This window comes from Acipenser ruthenus, chromosome 4 (assembly GCF_902713425.1).
Source record: "Acipenser ruthenus chromosome 4, fAciRut3.2 maternal haplotype, whole genome shotgun sequence".
NCBI classification, from domain to species: Eukaryota; Metazoa; Chordata; class Actinopteri; order Acipenseriformes; family Acipenseridae; genus Acipenser; species Acipenser ruthenus.
Window position 1 is genome coordinate 35,401,786 of NC_081192.1, and position 24,900 is coordinate 35,426,685.

The 24,900-nt window shown below is 37.1% G+C and overlaps 1 protein-coding gene across 1 annotated transcript; it reads right to left on the minus strand.

Annotated features, from left to right (window-relative positions):
* Positions 1 to 12,689: 12,689 nt before the first annotated feature.
* Positions 12,690 to 23,028, minus strand: LOC117399223 (galanin receptor type 1-like). Its single transcript, XM_033998272.3, has 3 exons — positions 21,806 to 23,028; positions 21,243 to 21,308; positions 12,690 to 14,425 (listed from the first exon to the last, which is right to left on the minus strand). The coding sequence occupies exons 1-3, from the start codon at positions 22,472 to 22,474 to the stop codon at positions 14,114 to 14,116; spliced, it is 1,047 nt and encodes a 348-aa protein (XP_033854163.2). The 5' UTR covers positions 22,475 to 23,028; the 3' UTR covers positions 12,690 to 14,113.
* Between the last annotated feature and the right edge of the window lie 1,872 nt (positions 23,029 to 24,900).

The following is a 24,900-nucleotide window of genomic DNA, read 5'->3' on the forward strand; positions in this document are numbered from 1 at the left end:
TCATGTTTTATTCATGGATGGTGTTAAATGTTATATAGATGGATGCATTGTGTTCTGCTCTTCATAAAGTAGAAAAAACTTGCACACAATACACTATTGTAATACTTTTTTCATAATAAAAGTCATTTTAAAGATTTTAAATTTGACTGTGGCGCATTGGGTTCTTATCAATCAGTCAGTTTCTTTTGTGTGAAAAATGCAATTTACTTTATTCAAGATTCCATTAGTGCAAAAAGGTTCAGCAGCTTCTAAAATTAATGTTTGAAGTAGGCAGACGTACAGAAAGCTAAACTTACTCCCCTTTTTAAAAGCAGAACATGTTTGAACAGCCGCACTTATACAATTAAATCCACATTAATTAATTTCTGTTTTTATATTAAGTGAACTTCCAGATTTATGTCAGGTTTTTAAATCAGTTAAGAAAAAAAAAGTCTGAAGCACTCGCTTTGGGTCTTGCCCAGGAACATAGTGATAGCTTAAAACCAGGCTTCTGTTTCTGCTGGGTTGAAATACATTTCTGCTATAGGAGGCGGAGATGACTCCCAAACTTTACAAGAGCTAATTTTATTAAACTAATTGGTTTAATTAAAGGAGTGTGACAGAGAAATAATGATTCTTGGTGATAAATCTCCCTCCTGACTGATGAGGGCGCTGTGTAAAAGGAACAGAGTGCCTTGGACTGGATGGCCTGACAATTCATTCCCATGGTTAAGTGGAAGTCGGACATCTAGAAAGGGGGCGGAGCTATGGTACACCAAGTCATGGACCTGTAAGGGAAGCAATGTGGCAACCGCGGATTGCACTCGGTTGCACTCGCTAACCAAGGGGGCGTGACTGACTGTACAAAAGGGGACGTAACGAGGTGATCTGTTCCTTTGTTATGGTTAAGCTGAACCGGAAGGAGTACTGTGAATTATCGTGAGTGTTTTGTTTGTTTTGTCAACTCTAAAAATGTACTTGATTGTTATTATTAGATGGCTAACACGATCCGGAGCTGTGACTACAGGCCAGCACTAAACCTGGATCACATTGCACCCTTGTACACGGATAAATTGTATTTCACCACAAGCACTATAACACTCACTCTGGACTTGTGAACGTGTGTGTTCTACTGTGTTTATTATCTACAAACTGTGTTATTATTTTGGGATTCTTTGTGGTCGCCAGACCAGGATTATAAAAATAAAACCTGTTTGGATCGTGAACTTTGTTGTCTGTCTTCTGCTTCATAATCACATCACCACTACACCTGCGCACTGCAAACCACAAGGAGATATACATAAATGGAGAATCTTTTTGTTAGACAGAATCAATTTGAAAGATTAATGCGTACCCCAGTATTTCTTAAACTGCTATCTATGCTTTCAATCAAAATAACTAAAACCTTTTTGACAAACATATATATTTTTATGGAATTGTAAAATCCATATCTACATTAGTTTATACTTAATTGTAATTTTGCTTTCATATTTATAGGACTTCAGAAGGCTTAATTAAATCTTAACATCTGTTCTGTTAGACAGTCTTTATCTCTAAAATGAATAATATACTTTTCGGTGCCGGGCTACTCCTTTAAAATGTATTGCTACGTTTCAGTTATAAATATGTATGTTGTAAAACGATGTCTGTTCATATGTTTATTTATTTACATTTTCATGTTTTGACTTGTAAAATAAATGTTCATATACTCAATAAAAAAAAATAATAATTACATCCAACTGTTTCTCCGTTCGTTATACTATTTACAGTGTTTTGAATACAGCCGTCAGAAAGACTGCTTCGTGGCTCCTAGGTATGAGTATATCTCCGGTCCTTCTAGTGTTACGACTAGGAGACGACTCGCTATGCTACCATTAAAATAATAATTCTGTGGATGGGGAACTCTGCACGCTGTCTAAGTAAAAGATTAAGGTCCTTCCTTGTAATATACAATTTGAGCACAATGGCTTCCGAGAAAGAGCTCTGTAAAGTATGTTCTAAGAGAGCTAATTTGGTTTCCAACTCTGTAATTTTGCTCAGACGTGATTTGTTAAGGTTAGAGGCAAATAATGTAGAAGTATCCTTAATAAAACCCTTAATTGTTCCCCATAAGATACAAGGATAATTTACTGAATCACGATTAAAGTCGAGAAACTCATCAAATTTAGATTGAAATGACATTCGGAATGATTCGTTCTGTAATAATGTAGGATTGAAACGTCACCGTGTGGCTCGATTCGGGATGACAGCAAATATGAATATGCAAAAATTAGCATTATGGTCTGAGAGGGACATCGGGAAAATGTCAACGTTATGCACCTCAGAAAAGAGAGAAAAGAGAGATTGCGATGCGAAAATGAAATCAATCAGGAGAGGGTTAAGTATGCGCCAAACATCAACTACACCAAAGTCATATGCAAGTCACTGCAAGGTGGAAGATGCCCGAATCTGTGTACTCCCCTGTTTCAGACCCGATCTTTCAAGAGCCAAGTTCAACACCGCATTCATGTCAGCACCAATAATTAAACTAAAGTCAGACAAATCTAACAATAATTTGGTCAATGAGTTAAAAAATTCTGGATCAAACGTCGTCAGGGCGTAAACTGAAACAAAGGCAATGTTTTTAACCGAGATGCTGGTTTTTAGATATGATACACTCCCCTCTCCATCTCCCTCTGTGCCCAAAATAGTGATCTGAAAACTGCGGCGCAATAAAATCAGTGAGCCTTTTGTTTTGTTGTCTGCGGAGGAGGAAGCGGCCACATAAAAATATTTGTTAGCAAATCTGGGAATGTTTTGTTGTTTAAGATGAGATTCCTGTATTGTGGTTATATCTATTTCCTTTCTACGCAAGAGATCAAGGCAACTAACACACATCTGAAGACAGCAACAAGACAAGCCGTGAATGGAGTTCCAGTCAATGCCGTGCGGATCTCCGCGTCACCCTGTCAGACTCCATCTCCTCGGCAGAGGACATGTCAGCTGTACCGCGAGGCCAAGGAGAAACGGAGATGCCAGTCGAGTTCAGGAAATCCTGTGCTTCAGCTGGTGACTGAAACAGATGGGTTTGCGAACCATGAGTGATCTTCTGGACCGAAGGATATAACAGAAAGCCTGCAAACCCTGAGAGCAAGCTAGACCCATTCTCTGTGAAAAGGCTCACCTGCGCTGAGCTGTGTAATTGCTATAGTCGGGATAGAACCTGAGGCCCTTCCCAGTGTGATGGAGAGACGTCTTCCTAGCAGCCTGAAGAATATGCGGTGTGCCCTCATAATTTTTATGTTCTTGCCTGCGAGAGAAGGAAACCACCTTGGTAGCATTTTGGTTAAGAAATCAATGGCATTCTTGTCTTCCGATCCTTCCTCCATGCCCACGAGACGATCCCGGAATTAGCACTAGCGATCGCTTTCGTATTGGCATCTGCCAAAGAGCGAACCAGAGTCATGTCGGCCTTGACTTTCTTGAGCTCCAGTGTAAAGGCAGCAATTTCTGCTTGAATCGAACTCAGTTCCGCACCGACTTCAGCACCGCTTCTTCCAACTGGGAGAGTTGATGCTCGAAGAACTGCCTGTTCTTCGCCATACAGGTCTCTATCATTGTGGTCGAAAAAGCTTCAAGGTTGGTTCTTCCTTCCTTGTGGGGTGTAGAAACCTGCAGAAACGGTCGTTTTTTGGGGGGACCCAACATTCCTGGGATATCCAAAATACAGTGGACCAGCAATGAGGTGAGCAGAACGATAGTTAAAATTACATGAAAAAGTAAAAAAGGTGAAGGGTAGACAGGAGTGAGATCTCTACGTTGCCATTGCAACAACAGGTCACGTGATTCCCTCTGTTGTTTTCATTCTTGTTCAATATAAAATTACCAAGATGAGAAAGGAGAGTTACAAAAGTTATATTATACAGATGACAAAGGTTAGCCTACTACTGCAGGCAAGCTATTATCTTGTGGTGTGGTCCTGCTGTTTTAAAGGGAGGTAGGTCTAATTCATCCTGTAAAGCTACATTTAGTATTTTCCATTTGATACAAGCATATCTAATGCAAGGGATCTTCTGATACCAGTGAAGGGCAGGGAAGCAATTAAATTCTTATAAAAAATGTCTGAAATGCAATGATAGCAAAGGGTCTCCATCATATCACCTCTAATCCCTGCGGCTACTCAGTGTTATCAACCATCCCAACAATAGTGCCCAGAAAAAAAGATTGGGATATATATATTTCCTTTTAGGATTAGCAGCTGACAATATAAGGACATAAGAACATTTACGAACAAGAAGCCATTTGACCCATCTAAGCTTACAAAAGAATATATAAAGCACCTTTAAATTGAAGCTATATTTGTAAAGTATTGCTTTCCTGGCTGCTACTTTTTCAATAAATGTGGGGGAAATGTGAAACAGGGCCATATCAAGGTCATAATTGCTGAAAGCAGATGCTTGCAGTTTTTTCAAAACTACCACCTTTTATTTTGACCATCTGAAATTCACATTTGTATCTCAGTGTTGAATCCTCATTTGAAGTTGACTACTGTTTCATCAACTTTTTTAATCTAGTTTTTGTAATCTATTATAATTGATATAACAATAGGGGATACAAATATTTCTCATTCTTTTTCCTTTGAATTTATATTATTACAAATAAAACAGACACAGTAGGTCATAGATATCAAGTGACATGTGTGGATAATAGGATAATATCTTATTGTTAATGTCACCTATGTTGCTAATGCATAGTATCATTGAAGTACTTACCAGAGTGTATGTGCATCTTAACATGTAATAGTGACAGATGATTGAATGATGAACAGGAAGCAACTGGATTCATGTATGTCTGTTATTGTTTTTATTAGCATTCAAATGCATATGATTTTCATGTAGCCTACACTAATGTACAATTACATGTCAGATAGATAGTACAAAATAAAATTATAAACTCAAACCAGAACATTCAGTATTATACTCTATAAAAGCATGTATCCTCGTATTGTATTGTTAGCGAGTTTATCTGATGCAATACATAAATAATAATGTTGACACAGGAAATTGCTAGACCATGAAAAAAGTAGATATCGTCTATACTGCGCATGCGCACATTTCTGCATTTAAAGGGAGGGTGCGTAGGACCGAAATGGCAATAGTTAATTTTCAGAAACGAAAACAAAGCTTTTTTTTTTTTTAAGTCATCTTATCGAGCTGCAAAGTACATTGTTATTGTTTAATGTATTTTATCTTCACAACATCTATTGCATTGTTCAAATGTGTTTTTTTATTCTTTAAAAAATGGCTGCATTTCAATATTTAATTAAATGTTTTTAGCAAAATACTATATACATATATATATATATATATTTTAAAATCTACATTTGTTATAATTTATATTTGTGTGTGGTTGAAATCACTGACAAATGTACTTTTTGTTTCAAGTGTTTATGTAGGCTCCCTTAAACTAAAAGTTACCACAGTAAATTTGCACAGTGATTTTTGCAGTTTTCCAATAGTAATCCTGTGCATTCACCATGTTTTTAATATGCTGTACCATAGTATGTCACTGCTTCAATATGCAGCATTAAGTTTGCAGTGCATTTGTGAATGATAAACGTTTATAAAAGTTGTACTAACTGTTATTGTGGTACCCCTTCTAGGTGTAAACAGTCATGTCTCAGGAACCATTAGGAGTTGACCACTCACATTTCAGATTTTTACATGAAATTGCTTTTACTAACTTTGTGCTGATTTTTATCCAAATCTGAGACATATGGTAACATTGACTGGTTGAATTGACAAGGAATGACCCAGGTGTTGTCTGAAGAAGTGTGTCTTAGGGTTTTCTTACTTGTTGTAGTACATGTGTTCAGTGTTATTCTCGGATATTGTTTTGAATATGTGTGAACGTGTGGGTTGCAGTGCTTAGGTGAAAGGGTGATGCAGGTGCTCCAGACAATGACAAACACAAAGTTCACAGTTCAATCGTCCTTGCTTCCTCCCATTAACCACAACAAAGGAAGTGATTACGGCGTCACGCCCCTCTAAATTACCCTAAGCCTTGCCCCCTCTGATAGCTAGTTCAATCACGTCTCCTCCAATTCATGACTGAAACTTCACTCACCGTACTAGGGCGAAGACTCCTGGTACCGTGACGCCACCCCCTTCCTGAATGGCCGGCTTCTGTCTGAACTGCCCAACCATTCAGTACGAGGCATGCATTTCCTGTTGTACAGTGACCTCACAGGTCGAGAGGGAGATTGTCGGATTAATTCGCTCTCTGTCACGTATGATTGTCACAATAACTAACTGTTCCATGTACAGTAGAACCCAGATTACACAAACTCTTATTATCCGAGTCTCCATATTAACTGAACCAACCCTTTCCACCTTGCCACAAAAACAGAGCACACCTGGAAATCCAGTAAATGTTCCTGTGTACCTACCCTTTATTGGTTTTGCTGTGCATTTTAATCAGGTTGCGCCTTTTCAGTGCTACAAAATGACTTCAGCTGCCTCAGCAAACAACCAGAAATGTGTTATACTATGTTTACAAATTAAGGTAGAGATTTTCGATAAAACAATAATGGGGTCACTCAAAAAAAATCCAGGTATACGGTCTGGGAAAGAGCACTGTTCCTGACATTAATGCAGTGCTGAGCAGATTGTGAAATATAATACGTCTATCACAGCTGATTCTGCAAGTGGGCTGTCATCACAGAAGACCATGAAGTTTAATAAGGGCACTAATCTTGATGAAGCTGTCTATCAGGGTTCTGCATATATACTGTATGAAATATGTAAGAAACAATGATATAGAAACATGTGCAATAATACTACAAATATGTATTTTATCTAGCAATAACCTATTTAAATAACATGAATCCCTTTAAACTGTAATTGACCATTCCAAGCTTTCAAAAACTAAGATTTATGATTAATAATAAATCTGTTTAGAAATTAAAGGGGGAAAAAAAGCCTTGTTTAAGGATTTTTACCAACAGCTATTGGCCTGTTAACTGCTATCATAAACGGTCATAATCGGACAGGTGTAGACTCAAACAGACATTACTTATTTCTGGTGTCTTGTTTTTGATGGGTACATTCTTAGACGGCTTACAAAAGCTTTCTTCAGTTTAGAGGACTCCACTGCTGTCCATCCATCCAGTGTGGAACATCGCAGAAGGTAAACTGAAAATCAAACTATATAACTATCTTGCATAAATAAGTTAATTGTGCTTGACTTCAAAGCTTAGCAGTGTCCTAAATTTAACTACCGTAGTGTGTTTTGTGCAGTAAATACCTAATTGAAGAAATTAGGGGGATTAGCCCATATAGCAACACTGAAAAGATAATGGAATGCATTACTTAAAGGTACTTAATGAGATTTGCCCAATGAATGTCAAATCTAGAAACTGAATACTTCACAACAGTACTTCTATAAATTGTGGGTGAACTCTGAATGGATACAAGAATTAGGTGAATTTCTGTTGGAATTATAGAGTTTTATTGTATGAGCTATGAAAAAAAACACACAATGTTATTATTTGGGAGTTTGAATGCACATTAACAATTTTCTATTTCAAAAAGGAAAAATATTTTTTTTCTTCAGTTAGGTGTTTACAGCACAAAACAGTAGTCTTGGTACTTAAATTTAGGACACTGCTAATAACACACGACAGGGTGTCGGTTGTGTTGCATTAACATACGGCTGTGGTTGGGTTGGAGGCACGGAAATGAAGCCGAGACCCAGGGGAAGGGCGATATTTAGTTGCAGGCTACGCAATGCGCTAGGCCGCACGGGCGATAACAAGATAAAATGGCTGAAATAATAACAAAACATGGCTAAAAATCTTAGCAACTGTGAATATATATATAGGTGTCAGCTGAACGTGAACGCAACATACAACTATTTACAAGTAAATCCCGCCCCCCCAGCAGTTCAATGCAGCACCAAAACGTCCCATCCATAAGTCCTGCGGGACCCGATGCTACAATAATTTAAAATGTAACTTTTAACACCACATTATTACTGTAGTTGGTCGCACAGTTAAAAATACCACATATATGATTAATTTAATAATTTAATAATCTCTATAGGGGAACAAAAATCTAATTCTGGTAAATGTAAATGGCAAGTACAAAAATGAACATACATAAAATATGTATTTTTTTTCTTCTTTTTTACGACATTGGACCAGCACTGGGTGTTGTAGTTTATCTCTCAAAATGAAACGATGGCAACGGCATCGAGCTGAACTGGACCAACAGCTACCCGCGCTGCGACAGCCAGTTGACTGTGCCACTTAATTGCAGGTACCTGGGGTACACTGAGAAGATTTTAGGCAAAGTTATTTTCCTGGATTTATCTGCAGTGTCTGGTATGGTATGCTGCACATTTCCCAAATTCTTTGGAAAAGGATGACATCTGCAGTAGGCTGAACAACAAAAACATGAGAAAGATTAATATTAGAAAAGGGATATGTCAGAGCGATCAGGATTTCTGATAAATAAATGCAGATGATGAATAAAAGTGTTTTTATTCGTAAAATGTTTTTCAGTTAAAAAAAAGAAAATACTCCAAAATTGATGCTTTCAATAAAACTATTTTACAATTGAACGCCACATTTATAAAGTGCTGTTAAAAAAAAAATAAAGCCAAAAAAAGCAAGTTTGCTTTTCTTTTTGTTATTTTTAAATGGCGACTTTCTGTTTCAGAAATATGCATGCTCAATCAAAGAAGTTAGAGCAGTAACAGTAAATTGATTGGAATGTAAAATTTTAAATGGAGAGAATTGTGTGAGAGCTGTTTGAGATAGAGAGACAGTGAGATTATCAAGACAACTGTCTGAGATCTGTTATTTAACTCATAAGGAGCCTTAGATTTCTTCTAGTTTTGTCTCAGGAGAAAAGAAGGAGAAATAGGAGAAATAAGCTATGTCTCAAATTCTTCTTAATGTCTTCTCATTTCTGTCTTTGAGCAAGAAAGGAGATAAAAAAGAGGTCTCAATAGCATTTTGTGTGCTATGGGTATTGCTCCCCCTTTATAACTCTGTAGTCATTTGTTCTGTACCATAATTAGCGCCTACAGAAAAGCTCTTTCTCGTAGTTGCTAGGTGAAAGCAGAGCCATAATCTAAAGCATACATTGCATAACTTAAAGTAATTGGTATTAATAAGGTCCTGCTCACAGAATGAAGAGGGGTACACAATGAAGACATGTACAGTGAAATACAATATTTTTTTATTGACATAAATTAACTTAACTGACATCCAACAGTTCAATACTAAGCAGCAAAGACATTTTTCAGTTAGCAGTACGTCATGTTGTTAAAATACATCAATACATCAATACACAATCGTCATGGCACTGCACAAGATCACAGTAACATTACAGGAACTGACACAGCTGTTGCACTGAGAATAACAATAAAGGACATCTAACAAGGGACAATACATGACACTGCACAAACATGGTTTTGTACTTTTAGTGGGTTTTTTTGGTAAAGCAAGAGCTTTCAAGATAGTATCTGCATTTCTCTGGGGTGCAATATTTAGGCAGTAATAGGCAGTGAAAAATGTATTTTATTTTTCTCTTTTTTGTTTAGCTTCTATGTTTTAGGCCCCTTTCTTTAACATTAACCATTATATGTACAGCCATCATGATCTAAATGTATCTTTCCGACATTCTACAAACAACCTAGAAACATAATTTAAATCCACTAAAATGTACTGATCTGCTTGTTTCAGTTTAAGATAATGCTGTACAGAGTACACTGATTTATCAATTATAGTAATTTAGAAAGCAGTCTATTTCGGTGAGGTAATGTAAGAGCTAGACAGCAATAAAAAGTGAAGTTACATCACGCTTCTTAAAAAGGAATTTTTAAAAGTGCGTCAGTAGGTTTTGTGTTTTCTCCATTTAATAATGGTTGTATTTCTGGATTAGACCTGAAATACAACCTGATACTACACAGGCGGTTACCTGGGCAACCATGTCGGCTATCCCAGAGGAATACCTTTACTCCCAAATTAACGATCACAGATTATGTTACAGGCTGTCGGCTGCACTCATAAAGCATATGTTTCTGTTAAGTAAATTGTAATCCAGTGAATTTAACTTAATGCAAAAGCATTCATGAATATAGTCATGTCAGTGTTTTCTATCATGTGCACTTGAAAGCAAACAATACAGTATTTAGTCACTGTTCAAACAAACACTTTGACAGGAAAAAGCAGCAGAATTACACAATCAAGATTTTTTTTTTTTTTTTTTTTGCAATAGGCAAAAACTTTACAGCCTGAACTTGGATGTTCCATGTCTGTGCCTGGGACTGATAGGTAAAAATTAAACAAAAAACAGTTAAGTAGATAAAGATTTCTTTACTGCTTACATCAGAGTATATGACGAAGACATGATTTTGTTTTTTCTCATTAGGTTTTCCTCAGATATAATGTTATGAATGAATTACATGTTTTTTTTTTTTGTTTTTTTTAAGAAAGGCTATAAATGTAAAGCAAAAAGACTGAGGTATACACAGTACATAAAACAAGAGGTAGTCACAGGAACATCAAATAGACTACTAAAGACAACTCAGAAGTGTATCAGCAAACACTGTGCTGAATATGGATTGTTTAAGACAGTAACAGTAAGTTATCCTACTGTTATGGCTTAAACTGTTTGTTTTGAGATATACTGTAATCTATGTTTTTTCTGTGTATTACCCTACCAATTGCATCTTTATTACCTTGTGGAAGTTTTGCAATAAAGACCTGCAATAAACTGTAAGTATCATGATCCCTAAACACAAATGTTTCATACATAAAACAAATACTGTCACTTGAAATTTGTTAGCTATAGTTAGATCATCAAGCCCTTACTATCCCAAGCATTTTTTTAACAGAAAAGGTGCTAAAAAGTTATGAAATTAGTGTAAACATACACAATTCACATTAAAATGGTTGTTACCAATACACAGAATGTACTTTTACACAAATTATTTATTTTTATGTTGTTCATTTGTAATCAGCAATTATTTTTTCTCATTTTCTCCCCAATTTGGAAAGCCCAATTATTTTTATTTCAACCCGGCTCACTGCTGCCACCCCCGCACTGACTCGGGAAAGATGAAGACGGACGTATTGCTTCTTTTCACTCTGCAGGCCCTCCATGCAGCCACCTCAGAGCTACAGTGTTTGAGGACCATGCAGCTCTGTGCAACTTACAGGCAGGACTGCAGGTGCCCTGCCAGTCTATGGGGGTTGCTGTTGCATGGTGAGCCGAGGACATCCTGGCTGACCTAAGCCCTCCCCACCTGGGCGACGCTCTGCCAATTGTGCGCCGCCCCCCTGGGATCTCCCGTCCACAGTAGGCAGTGGAATAGCCTGGACTCGAGTCGGCGACCTCCAGGCTATAGGGCATATCCTGCAGTCCATGCGGAGTGCCTTTACCGGATGCGCCACTCAGGAGCGCCCCCACAAATTATTTATTGACCATTAATTTGTATAACAATACAAAATTATGAATTTCAAACTGGTTCAAATTTATATTCTCTAAAATCACAATTTGGAAACATTATTGTCACAAGTATGCAGCAAAATTACAGTACATTGGCAGTTTTGCAAATACATATTATAAAATTAAATTAGAAATTAGACTTTTTCATCCCAGTCTTTGTAACAAAATAACTGAGGAAAATGAAATGGTAACACAGCAACAGAACATGTTTTATTAGAGCACAATAAAGAGGAGAGAAAACTGGTTTCCTTTTCCTCTTTCATCTCAGTGCATACAATACTCCTAGTTTTGAGGAGAAAATTCACCCATAACTACTCTCTTACCCTAACTGGCTGATAAAAAAGCCTTTTAGCTACAGTCACATGATAAAGAAAATAGCTTTTCAGCTCTCTACAAGGGTTTCAGTGTGTGTGCACAGGTAAGACACCTATGCTTTTTTTTTTTTTTAAATAAGGATCAGTAGAGAAGGATTGTAACTAATGGAAAGTCCTTCTAATGGCATAAGTAAGGGTTAAATTGTTTGGTCTTCATCATCTTGCCCTCATTCATTAAAGGGAAGTAGCTTGAAATTACTTTTTTTCACCTTGCTTTTTTTGCAATTGTTTTGGGCGTTGTTTTCTGCTGATCCAATATTTTTCTCATAATCTTTTCTCAAATCATCATCTTTACTTGTCTTTGAGCTTGTCTGGAAAACTGCCTTGGACTGAACAGACTTCCTCATTCCATTCAAATCACATGACAAACTGGGCTTTTAACTTGGCTGGTCCCACATACTCACCCTCTCAATATATATAGAGTAGATTGGGCAAGCAGAGTTGAAGTGGTTTACCTAGTTATTACCTAGAATTATGAAGTCTGTTCAGTGCCAGAGTTTTCTCCAGAAAACTTAAAGCAATTCAGGTAAATACAGACATGTAAACACTAAGACCTGACACAGAGGGTGTAGGCTGAATTGTAAGCTGGTCTTTACATTAAGCTTATATTGTGGAGTTCGCTTTTGATAGATACATGGAAACATAAGTTAAAGGACAGGAGTGGATACGGGTAATTCAAATGACCATTATTTATAAATGTAGTCGTAAATGGAGGTGAAATGTTTGGGGTTTCTGTACATCACTAATATAGAATGTTGCAGAAGTATATATATATATATATATATATATATATATATATATATATATATATATATATATATATATATATTGAGGCTATACCTTTTTCAACCTTGTCTTTCATGCATGTTTTAGTATCTAATTAAATAAACAAAAACCCCTGCAGCAGAGTGAAAGAACAAATCTATAAAGGGGTCCTGATTGGTATTGACACCCTATGGTTATTTAAAGAACAAGTAGCTTGTATGATAGTAGTTCTGAGTGTTGTTGCTCATAAATTAAGTTGTATTTATTGTATTTATATGACCTTGGAAAGTGCTTTGAAAGGTTATGAAAAGGCCAGCACCTTTCCCATTCCGGTTAATGAATCTCCTTGTCTATCTGTAACATCCCTTGGCCCCTCACTGACGTCTAACAATCCAAAACAATCTGATTCTGTCAGTTATTCCCGTATGATAAAACACGTACAATGCGGATCTGTCAGTATATAAGATGCACATACAATGTTATGATACCACAAATTATAAACTGACAAGTCTAAGTATTAATAAAATTGAAAGAGGCTACACTTCCTAAAAACAGTGGCTTTAGAGAGGGGATCAAACTAAAGGGACTCTGCTGGTAACCATGGAAATCTACTGACCAGAATGTTAGCAAAATGTGAAGTTAGAAGTTATGTAAAAATTCACATAAGAGCTGGGTATTTCAAAATATAAAACAGAACATTTTGGAGGTAACAATATTAGGTAAAAAAAATATAATAATTATCTGAAACTACTTGCACTTTAACTTTCAATACAAAAAGTCCAAAGAACAAAAATAACACAAATATGTTTAGTAAAGAACATTCTTGGTCACAAATACTGACACCTCTTCAGTGTATTTAAATTCAAATTTGGGTTTGATCTCCTTTTGATTGGTCACAGCTTCTTAAAAATTTTCATGACAGAAGTCAGGGGATATCTTTGCCACTGTTCTCCACAGATCAATTTCAATTTCTCAATGCTTTTCATCAACCTATATTGGATTCAGAGCTGCCAATAGTACTGGCTATGCACAAGGAACCTTGACGCTTCCACCCTAGTGTTAAAGCACTTAATCAAATCAACATTTATTGTATGCTAATAATTAAATGAATAGGGGGAGTCAACATAGGTTCTTGTTCTGCTCCAATAACATTCTAGATACTAGCTGGTGTCAGGAATGTACTGTTGGCACTGTTAAATAATTCAAACTGTGTTCTTGTGTTTAGGCGTCTCTATGATATAGAATGGCATCAATGTTCTTCAACAACTGATGGGGTGAGAAGACTTAGAAACAACTGAAAATAAATCTACTTTTCCATGTAGAATTGAATCAGCTCTGATAACATTCACCTTTAAACTTTGTGTTTGACATCATCACCCTATTTAGGATGCTGCATTCATATGGTAATGAAAATGTTTTGCTGGAAATATATCCAAAAAGCCTTTTTTTTCTTTAGGCTTTGACATTAAGCAGGAAACAAAACCTCCACAAATATTGTCAGACATTGGTGCAGTTAGTGGAGGGGGGGTTGTCCTTGCTTCTTATTTCTTTGACATCATTTAGAGGAGAGTCGCTGATCTTGCACTTAAATACTTGTTTATAAGCCTTCCTGAAATTCTCAGACAGGAATGCATATATAATAGGATTCACTGAGGAATTACTATAGGCGAGGCAGTGTGCTGCTATTCTGAACACAAATGAGGCTTGATTGAGAGGAAATGATCCAAACTCTACCCAAAGGTGGACCACATGATGTGGCAGCCAGGAGATGCAGAAAACTACGATCACCACCAGTACAGTTTGAGCAGTCTGTGAAGAATGACATAATTAAATCTGCAGTGTCCCACAAACATATTCAGTTTTACACTATAATATAATGCCTTGGTTTCTGTTTACTCAATCTTATATTCAACGTAGTGTGGAGTAAGAATGATTTTTCTGCTTTGCAACAAATTGTGATTATATAAAATCTTCAAGCTCTTTTATAACCTAGGAAGCAAATTAAAAAGGGTATCACCAAATGGTGACAAATATTTCCCAACTGTTTGATGTTATATTGATAACATTTTACAAGTAACACCTACAATACATAGCTGATACTGTAAACATTAGCCTATAAAACAACCCTGTTTAACATGTTTTTAAAACTAAGGGAGACTACACCTTTAAGGCTAAACATCATAATTAAACTATATATATATATATATATATATATATATATATATATATATATATATATATATATATATATTAACTCAAGGCCAATAGCCCTGTTCAGTGCATATTATATTTTCTTTGCAATAGAAGAGTTATAGTAAACATAGTGGAAGAAATGGGACACCAACAATAAACTCAATGTTGTAAAGGGTCTGAAAGAGCTTTCAAATGTAAAACTATTTTTCTAAGCACACAAGCATCTAAGTAGCTGTTGAATCCCCAAACAAACCAAGTAATCTATGTTCTAAGACAGACACATTTTCTCAGTTGGTAGTTCTGCAAATAGTTTTAATTATGTTGAAGGTGTCTATTATTAGGAAACATTTTGGTTCTCACAGCAAAAAAAAAAAAAAAAAAGAAAGAAAATAGAGAAACACTGCTTAGCACTAACTTGCACTAAAAATAGTAAAGAACACAGGCAGAATCATCATAGCAACGAAACAAATAGAATGTTGGTGCTTAACACTGGCACGAAACAAACAAAATGTTGGTGCTCCTACTGTGTTTTGCATTGTTCTACTTGGTAAAGAATTTGCCAAGCACACAAATACCTCCATTAAAGTATAAATATAATCTATGAGATATAACACTTTGGTACAGGGAAAACATTTAGATTTTGGACAGATTTCCAGAAACAGTGGCTATGTTTACAATGGAATAAAGGGACAGGTACGCTATTGGCTTACTTTTGTAATACGATTACTTTTGTAATACGATTTCTATTTACCTGCTTTTTTTAGAAGGGCTTACAACAAACTTGTATGTGGCCTGAGGTGAGCATCATTCTGTTTTCATTGAGGTGGGACTGCGCTAAGATGGTACATTTAATGTAAGTTAAACTTAAAAATACATTTGAGACATACACTATAGTAAAATAAATATAAAATAAACTTACTGTTAACCATATACCAAAGCAAAATAGCATAGCACAGTCGCTTAAAAAAAAAACATAACAGATACCCTGTTATAACAATTCAGTTCAGTAGAGTTGTGTGTGTATGTGCTTGTGACGGAAATATAATGAGTTCTGGTTGTAAATCTCCCTCCCGACCTGTGAGGGCGCTAAGTAGTGAAAGGGAAAGGCTTTGGACGGGTTGGCCTGACAGTTCATTTCCTGGGTCGGAAAGTCAGTCAGCCTGGAAGAAGGCAAGACTACGTTGCAGGAACGTATTGACCTGGAAGGTAAACGAGGTAGCAGCTGCAGGCAATAGTGTCAGCTGTAATTGTTCACCAAGGGGTCATGCATGATCGCATAAAGGGGCCGGAGAATTGTAAATCTTTTCCTTCGCTTGGGTTCAGAGAAGCACGGAACTGGAAGGACCGGGAGAGTTCCCAAAAAGAAATAAAAAGTGTTTGTGAGTGTTTTGTTTGTTTGTAGCACTGTTAGTAATTGTCTTTTGTTTGTAAATTCACTAGACGGCTAACACGTCTCCGGAGCTGTCACCTTGGGCCAGCACTACCCGAAACAACAACACCAAAGTCACTGTTATTTGTTATCACCCACCTTGAGCACTACTGCACGCACCCGGACTGGTGATTTGTGTCAGTAGCATTGTGGGAGCGGAAAACGTGTTATTATTTGTTTTGTTTACAAATCATTATTATCATTTTCCTGCCGAGCTTTACACCAGGGGTGTATTACCGGAGGATTATTGTTTGGTCGCCAGACCAGGATTTGTGTTGACAATAAAAATAACGTTTCCACATTGGATTACAGTTTTTCACTTGTGATTATTTCTGCACTGCACCTGTTCATAATCAGCAGACACTTTGCCACAGGGCTGTATACTGTTTTTTTTTTGCAAATCAATTAAGTCTTCTTAGGAAATCTTTAGTTTTTAAGAAAGTTTTTAAGAAGTTTTTGTAGGCTTAGGTCATAGTATGTGGTTCAAATCCTACCTCAGATCAAGACTGAAATTTAACCCTAAAGGGTTTATAAAGCAGCTATTTTGCACTGTACCACCTGTTGTCTTTAACAATTCCACCTACATTTATAGATTTTAGGGGGGGGGGGGGGGGAGTCTGCAAGTGTTTAATGTAAGGCTCTACTTGCCAGGGAACAGTCAGTACGTTTACATGACAAAGCGTTTTCCAAAAACGATTTCTGTGACCCACCCGCTGCATTCCCTGGTTCAGCAGGCTCAACAAACAGCGCTTATCGGCATCACTCCCCGCTCACTGGAAACATACTGGTTATCCTGGAATTGCTTTAAAAAATGTCATATTGCACTCAACATTCCCTTCCCATCATTTTCAATGCCCGTAGTATCATCCTTTATCATGACCTATAATTGAATTTGGATCTGGAGTTGTAGACACGAGAGTTACGTATACATGTACGCAGTGTGAAGTAGTGGTTAGGGCTCTGGACTCTTGACTGGAGGGTGGTGGGTTCAATACCAGGGCACTGCTGCTGTACCAGAATGGGCACCAGAATTTGTATGTAAAATAACTGATTGCGTCAGACAAATTATTATTATTTATTATTTGTTTATTTAACAGATGCTTTTATCCAAGGCGACTTACAGAGACTAGGGTGTGTGAACTATGCATCAGCTGCAGAGTTAGTTACAACTACGTCTCACCCGAAAGACGGAGCACAAGGAGGTTAAGTGACTTGCTCAGGGTCACACAGTGAGTCAGTGGCTGAGGTGGGATTTGAACCGGGGACCTCCTGGTTACAAGCCCATTTCTTTAACCACTGGACCACATAGCCTCCTGTAAAATAAATACATTATTATTATAAATAGGCGAGAGCACCATTGTGCTGATGAAAACGCTGCCTGAACTGACCTTTATTTCACATACCTTATGATAAATAGCTACCTTTATTCATAAAACGCCTGGAACACTTGGTTCTGAAGTTCCATTTGGGATGAAAATGATACACATAATAAAACTAAGTGAGTATAACATACTACTGAAAAAACCTACCCAACCGACCTTTAAATACCTTTATTGATCAAACAGTGTCAGAAGCAAATTGCAACTGTTTGACACAATGTCACAGTTTTTAATTAAGCATAGTTACTAAAATTGTACCAAAACAGTTACAATGTACATTTTTCTGTAGGTTCTTTCTGGCTTTATCAAAGTTGGGAGGTTACATTGTAACAGTGAATCTTGATGAATCTTGTAACATTGTGTCAAAAAGTTGAATTGAGTTCAAATTCTGGTACCTATTTATACAGTTGGGTTTTTAACACTAGAACCGCCAAGGTAGCCATTTTGACAGTTTTCACTTTTAAAATTTAAAATTACTCTGCGACATGTATTAAACATCCGCGGTTGTCTGTTCTTGACTTTTCCTAAATACATGTATTAAATACCGACAGCGTCTGAAAGTCTGAATCGCAAAAATACAAAAGTAAACAACTTCTACCTATTGTCCTCTAACTAGGGGGTGTGTGTGTCAGTTCTGTGGTGTCTTGCACATATATGGAGAGGTATAACCCTGCAATTATTTCGTTTTGAAGAGCATTATCTCCAAACACGTGTGGTATCTGCTTCTTCCCCTGGCTGGAATCCGCGTTGCTGTTTGAATCGGCGTTGAAATAGGTAAGTGGATTGTAGTTTATTTGTTAGAATTGTTGCTTAGTTAGGTAAGCAGCCTGCACTTAAATTAAAAATTTAAAAAAGTAATTAAGTCATACTGTGTTGAGGTGTGTTAAATTGTGAGGTTGATGCAACTTTAGTGTTAAATATACGGCTCCAGGCCTACAGGATAGTATAAATTGGCAATCACTGTCTCTCACTCACTTTCTCGACAAACTCGACTATCTCCTCTCCCCCCTCTCTGTCTACCCCAACTGTCCTGTTAGGTGATTTCAATATCCATCTCTCCAACCCCACCCACTCTATCGGATTCCTTCCTCTCCTTCACTCCTTCAACTTCTCTCTCTCTCCATCCCCTCCTACCCACAAAGCTGTCCGTCAACTGGACCGCACCTTCTCCAGGGCCTGCTGCCCCTCCACCCTCTGTCACCCCTCTGAACCTCTCTGATCACTACTTCATCTCTTTTTCTGTCTATCCCCTCTCTCCCTACTCCACCTACCCCCACTGTCACCTCCCACCGTAACTTCCGCTCTCTCTCCCCCTCTGTCCTTGCCTCCACCGCTCTCTCACCTCCCTCCTATCGACTCCTTCTTCCAACACTCTATAGACTCTGCTATCTCCACCCTCATCTCCTCCCTCAACTCCCTCTGATCCCTAACCTACTGACTTGCCTGCTCCTCTCCTCCCCAACCCTGGCTCTTCTCTGTGCTCCGCTCGGCAAGAACCTAACTGCGCTCTGCTGAAAAGAAATGAAAGAGAACCAAATGGAAGAGAACCATTTGGTTTGAAGAGAACCAAACTCTGCCCTAGACCTCTACCGCTCCCTCTCCTCTGCTAAACACTCCTATTTCCAATATATTATCCAATCCTCCACTAACAACCCCCGGAAACTATTCTCTACCTTCTCCTTTGTCTCTTTCTTCTCCTCTAAAATCTCTGGTATCCGCAAACTCTTTAACACCTCTCCCTCCCCCCCACCCCCTCACACTCCAACCCCAACCCCAACACCCTCTGTCTCCCCTACTAACTCACCCTCCTTCTCTCCTGCCTCAGACTCTGATCTCTCCTCCCTCCTCCAGGGCAACAAACCCACCATGTGCACCCTTTACCCCCTCCCCACTCACCTCTTTCAAGTTGCCGCTCCTGCTCTACTCCCCTTCATCTCCTCCCTTCTCAACACCTCTCTCATCTCTGGCCTCTTTCCCTCCGCCTTCAAACAAGCCTCTACCACCCCCTTCCTCAAAAAACCTATCCAAAACCCCACCTCCCTCCAGAACTACCGTCCTGTCTCCCTCTTACCCTTCCTCTCTAAAAACCTTGAACGGGCAGTACACCGCCAGCTCTCTGAGCATATACAGTCTGCTGTCTTATAATAATACTATTACACAATTATTTTGAGAAATCTTGAGATTTTTGCATTTTGATTTGAGAGCAACTACAGATATATTTGCCTTGGCATCAGAAATTTGGAACGACTTCATTGAAAACAGCATTGCCTGTTTGTACAGGCAGCGGCCCCTACCTCTGCCTGTGCAAAGATGAAACTCACCCAGTTGGTCAGAGACTGGGTGACAATGTGGTACTTAGGCTGATGTAACTGTACTTAGGAAAAGGGATGAATCTTAGTACTCAGTGAAAGCAATCACTGGGTCCAGTTGCCGTATTTTACAATGTACTGAACATGGCAGCCATCAATTCCTTCATTCTCTACAAGGAATGGACCTGGGAAATTATCAGTAGGACAGATTTCATCTTGATGCTAGCCACGGAGCTTTGGCAGAAACATTTCAATCAGAAAACTGCAGAGCGGCATGGAAATGCACCTCAACCTGGATACAGTGCGCATCAAGTGACACACGCAACAGAAAACATATCTAAAATAAAGCAGTATCATGTATGAAACGCTTTGTGACAAGAAACAGATGTTACAGTGACACAAATCACAGAAACCTTTTACACTATAAGCACACTTGTTCCATTCAAACAATATACAGAGAGCTATGCATTATTGACTATTAAGGATATTTTCCAATTGTTTGCAGTCATTGTAAATATCTGCTGCAGCTCATCCCTATAAATGGTTATATTTATGTTTGTTTAGCTACAAGAGAGCTTGAAGATGATATTCATAACCTCTTTCAGCTGCAAGTAGAAGTAGGAACATGATCAGTCAGCTAAAAGAATGACAGTGGAAGGCAGATAACAGTACATCCATAAAGACACAGAGGGTTTAACTAAAAGAAGATCCTCTGTATTATAACTACGTTGAATATGATTGTGGAACACTGCTTGTTAAACATGCAAAAGTATTAGCTGTGCTTCTCACCTTATTAACATTAAAATGTGTAATATATGAAACCATACATTACTGCACAAAAAAGTTTTTGAAATACTGTAATATTTCAAACCCAACCTAAAAGATCAAAACAATTCTGATATCACATTTAAAAATAGCATAGTTTAACTGGTACAATTTATAGTTATAGTACTGTTTCTGTTCATATTTATATTTAGGGTTTAATATATTGTCCTGTATACCGTAAATGAAAGACAATACTCCTTTCAATCTTGAAAATATTTTAGTTCTGCAGGTACTGTACTGTATAAATAAAAAGGGTAGCAAGGAACATAAAAGTCCAGGACTGATGTCATTTTGTCAACTCATTAAAATGATTTTATGTAAGCCATCTCCACATAAACCCACATTACTTTTACTAGATCTTATGAATGTGTACAATAATAATAATAATAATAATAATAATAATAATAATAATAATAATAATAATAATAATAATAATAATACACACAAATTCCACATGGGCTAATACAAAAAAAAACAAAAAACATGTTTACCTTCTTTTTGGACTCCTCTGATTTCTTAGACATGTTTCTTAACTTTTTGTGCAAGTGATTTAAAACCTATAAGAATGGTAAAAAATTAATTTGGCAGTTCTTACACACACACACACACACACACACACACACACACACACACAACATAATGTCAGCAAAATCTTAAATAGACTAGAGAGGCAACATATTTAATTACCCAGGAATAGATGCAATTTTAGCTTCAAAACATTAACAGCAACACTAACTATAAATTGATTAATAAATAAAATAATAAATAATAAAATGTGCGCACTGTGTAAGATTTATATAGAGATCATTTATATTAGATATGGCTGATATTTTAACTCAGTTTACAAAAAACGTTAAACTGGACAATTTACGCGTAATTGTTTTTTTTTTTTTGTATAGTAACACTGTATTATGTTACAACCAAATGCATGCAAGAATCACATGAACAAAGCAAGCACTGGTATCTGTAGTGGCTGTAATGGTAAATATGTATTAAAATTTGTGAACATATGCAAAGTAAACGAGTGCAAATAAACAACAAATTACCGACTTACCTTAGCATAACATAAGGAGATCAAAACCAACGGCAGCACATAACCAAACACAAATGTGCACACCACATAGATTTTCTTGTGCTTCAAGTCCGGCCAGACTTCCCAACAATATGTGCTATTTCCTCCTCTTTTTACGATGCTCTGGTGGTAAGCCACGGGGGCGGCCATGGCAAACGAGAGGATCCAAATTGCAACCACTCCAATTAAAACATGCCGTGCCACTCTAATAGAAGACGCCTTTCTGGAGTGCACAATTGCGATGTAGCGGTCCACTGACATGGCAGAGAGTGTGAAAATACTCACCAGCATGGATACTGTAAAGAAGTAGTGAATGAACTTGCAGATAAAAGCTCCCAACACCCATGTTGGCAGCATGTAGACCGTGGATTGGAAAGGGATGCAAAACAGAAGGTAAGAGAGGTCGGCGATGCTGAGGTTCAGGATAAATATGTTGGTGGTACTACGGTGTTCACCAGGTTTATTTCTAGCTAGGACCGTTATGACCATGGAGTTACCCAAGACTCCGAGAGTAAAAATTATTCCAAATATCAGAAGTGTAATAACGTTATCGGTGCCGATTCCTAAGAAAAGTTTATGGGTAACTTCACCGCTATCTGTTTGATTTAAATGTGTAAGTCCATCAGTTTGGTTATGTGTAGGCTGGTCCATTACTTCGGATATACAGTCCTTGAAATGTTAATCTTTTCAAATTAATTTAGATAACAACCAGGTTATTAATATTTTTTTATGTTGTGGCAAATTATGTTAGCAATTAAATACGTATACGCTATCATAATCGCCATGGTTAATACTTGATATGCACCACTTTTCATGTAAAAACTATAACTAACAGAAAATGAATGCAATGATTACATGTTTGAAAAGCTGTCGTTTGCAATAAGTGAGGTTACAATAATAAACAACGGATTTTAAACATGTTTCTCCTTATTAGATGGGTCTGAGAAAGCAATTAATTTTATTTACAATCCGAATGGATTAATACTTGACAACATTGTACAGCTTTTCAGCACCGTTCAAAAAAAAAAAATGCAATTTTGCACATCTTACTATTTCGTTATTTTCTCCTGTATCGGAATGCAATCACTTATCAGCTTTTCTGCTCTGATTCGTGCCGCAGTGGTCTGTTGCCTTTAGTTATTGAATGCACATTTTTTTCCTCTCCCGAGTTAGTTTTAATTAACTTCAGCTGGTGTTTCGCTCCACTGTAGTCCGCTCCAATGCGAGTTTCTACCTTCTCTGATATACTCTTCCAATCTGGCAATAATAATGCCAGTAGGCGGTGTCGTTGACGTCACCTGTCAACCCCAACAACTTTAGACTGCGTGACATTTTTTTCTTAGGTTGAGGAGCTTTTAAGAGATGATGTGTTATCATCTTGTAATTTTTAAAATATTTATTTAGCTCAGTTTTTTACACAGATAACTGAAAAAACGTCTACTGTATCTCATCTGACTATTTAGAATAGTAGCGTTGAGTAGCCTGTGGTAGTAGTTCAAAATCGGGTAGGATTATTTGAATAAACTGGAAGGTAAGTACATAATAATGCAAATGTTATATTGTTGTCTCTGTTTAGTTTTTCCCATACAAAAAGTAGGTTTAAAATGTTGATTTAATACTGGTTGGACATTTGATAATGAGCCTTATGAATTGGAAATAGACCGGTTGAAATAACTACTGAATTCGTTTGCAGTTTACCTTAATTGTAAGTCTCTGGTCCATTTTTCAGAACTGTTTCATGGTTAAATATTTAGAAATTCGCAGAAAATTATATAATTGTGCAACTCACCAAAAACAAAGGTACATTACACATGAAAAGTGTGTGTGTGCATGCATGACAAAATAAAACTTACAAATGTATACATCTTTGTGAAGTATTAGGTTTTGCGTTCATTAATCTTTGTGTGTTTTCCCTTTGTTTCCTCTATGCCATTTGGAGGATCTATACTAAGTTTATAGTTCAAGGCAATATTTTAGAGGTTGTGCTTGTAGGGTTATAAATGTAAAGTAAGTGGTGTGGTAGGCAAACCATCCTTAAAAACTGCATAGTGGGTCGTCTCTCAAAATCTATAATATAACAAAGCTACAACAATTTACTTGTCCAAACAGCTCTGCCCAAACACATTTGGTACATCAATCAAATGTTCCAATAATATGAATTATAGACATTTTAAATTGTATACTGTATATTCCTACACACATGCTAACAAATTCAATGTTCTTTTTTCCCTAATAACTGCTTTAAAACCCATCAATCATTATCAAATATATTTTGCAAAAAGGAAAAGGCTAAATTGCGAAAATTAAATTCTCAAGCCGCAATTACTGAAACCAGTTGTTTCTTTCTAGTTCTAAATAAGACAACTCTTTTTTTTCATTACTCACAATGCAACTACCTTCCTGCTGAAGAAAAAAAAGCAAATCCCTGGGCTTATTATCTAAACCATGGAGCCACTGTAAAGTGCTAATGTAGTGCTATAAATATCTATACTTTACTCCCAAGTGTCTTCCTGAACTGTAGGCTGCAGTTTCATTACCATATAAACCCACTGAATTATTATCTCTATATTATTATCCAATTATTAGTACATCTTCCATAGCCAATTTGAATTAGTGTACAGTTTCAGTTCTGTGATAACATTCATTTTCAATTTAGTCAACCAATTCACTGGCTTGCTTTTTTACATCACAAAATAATTTACATTCATTATTATTATTTATTTCTTAGCAGACGCCCTTATCCAGGGCGACTTACAATTGTTACAAGATATCACATTATACATTATTTCACATTATACAGCTATTGAATTATTTTACATACAATTAACCATTTATACAGTTGGGTTTTTACTGGAGCAATCTAGGTAAAGTACCTTGCTCAAGGGTACAACAGCAGTGTCTCCCACTGGGGATTGAACCCACAACCCTCCGGTCAAAAGTCCAAAGCCCTAACCACTACTCTACACTGCTGCCCCATTCATAACTTCTTGTCCCATAAGCATAAATAAGGAACAGTTTCTTAAATTAGTATGGACCTGTAATACACTGGGTATGACCTGATATTTTAAAGAACACCG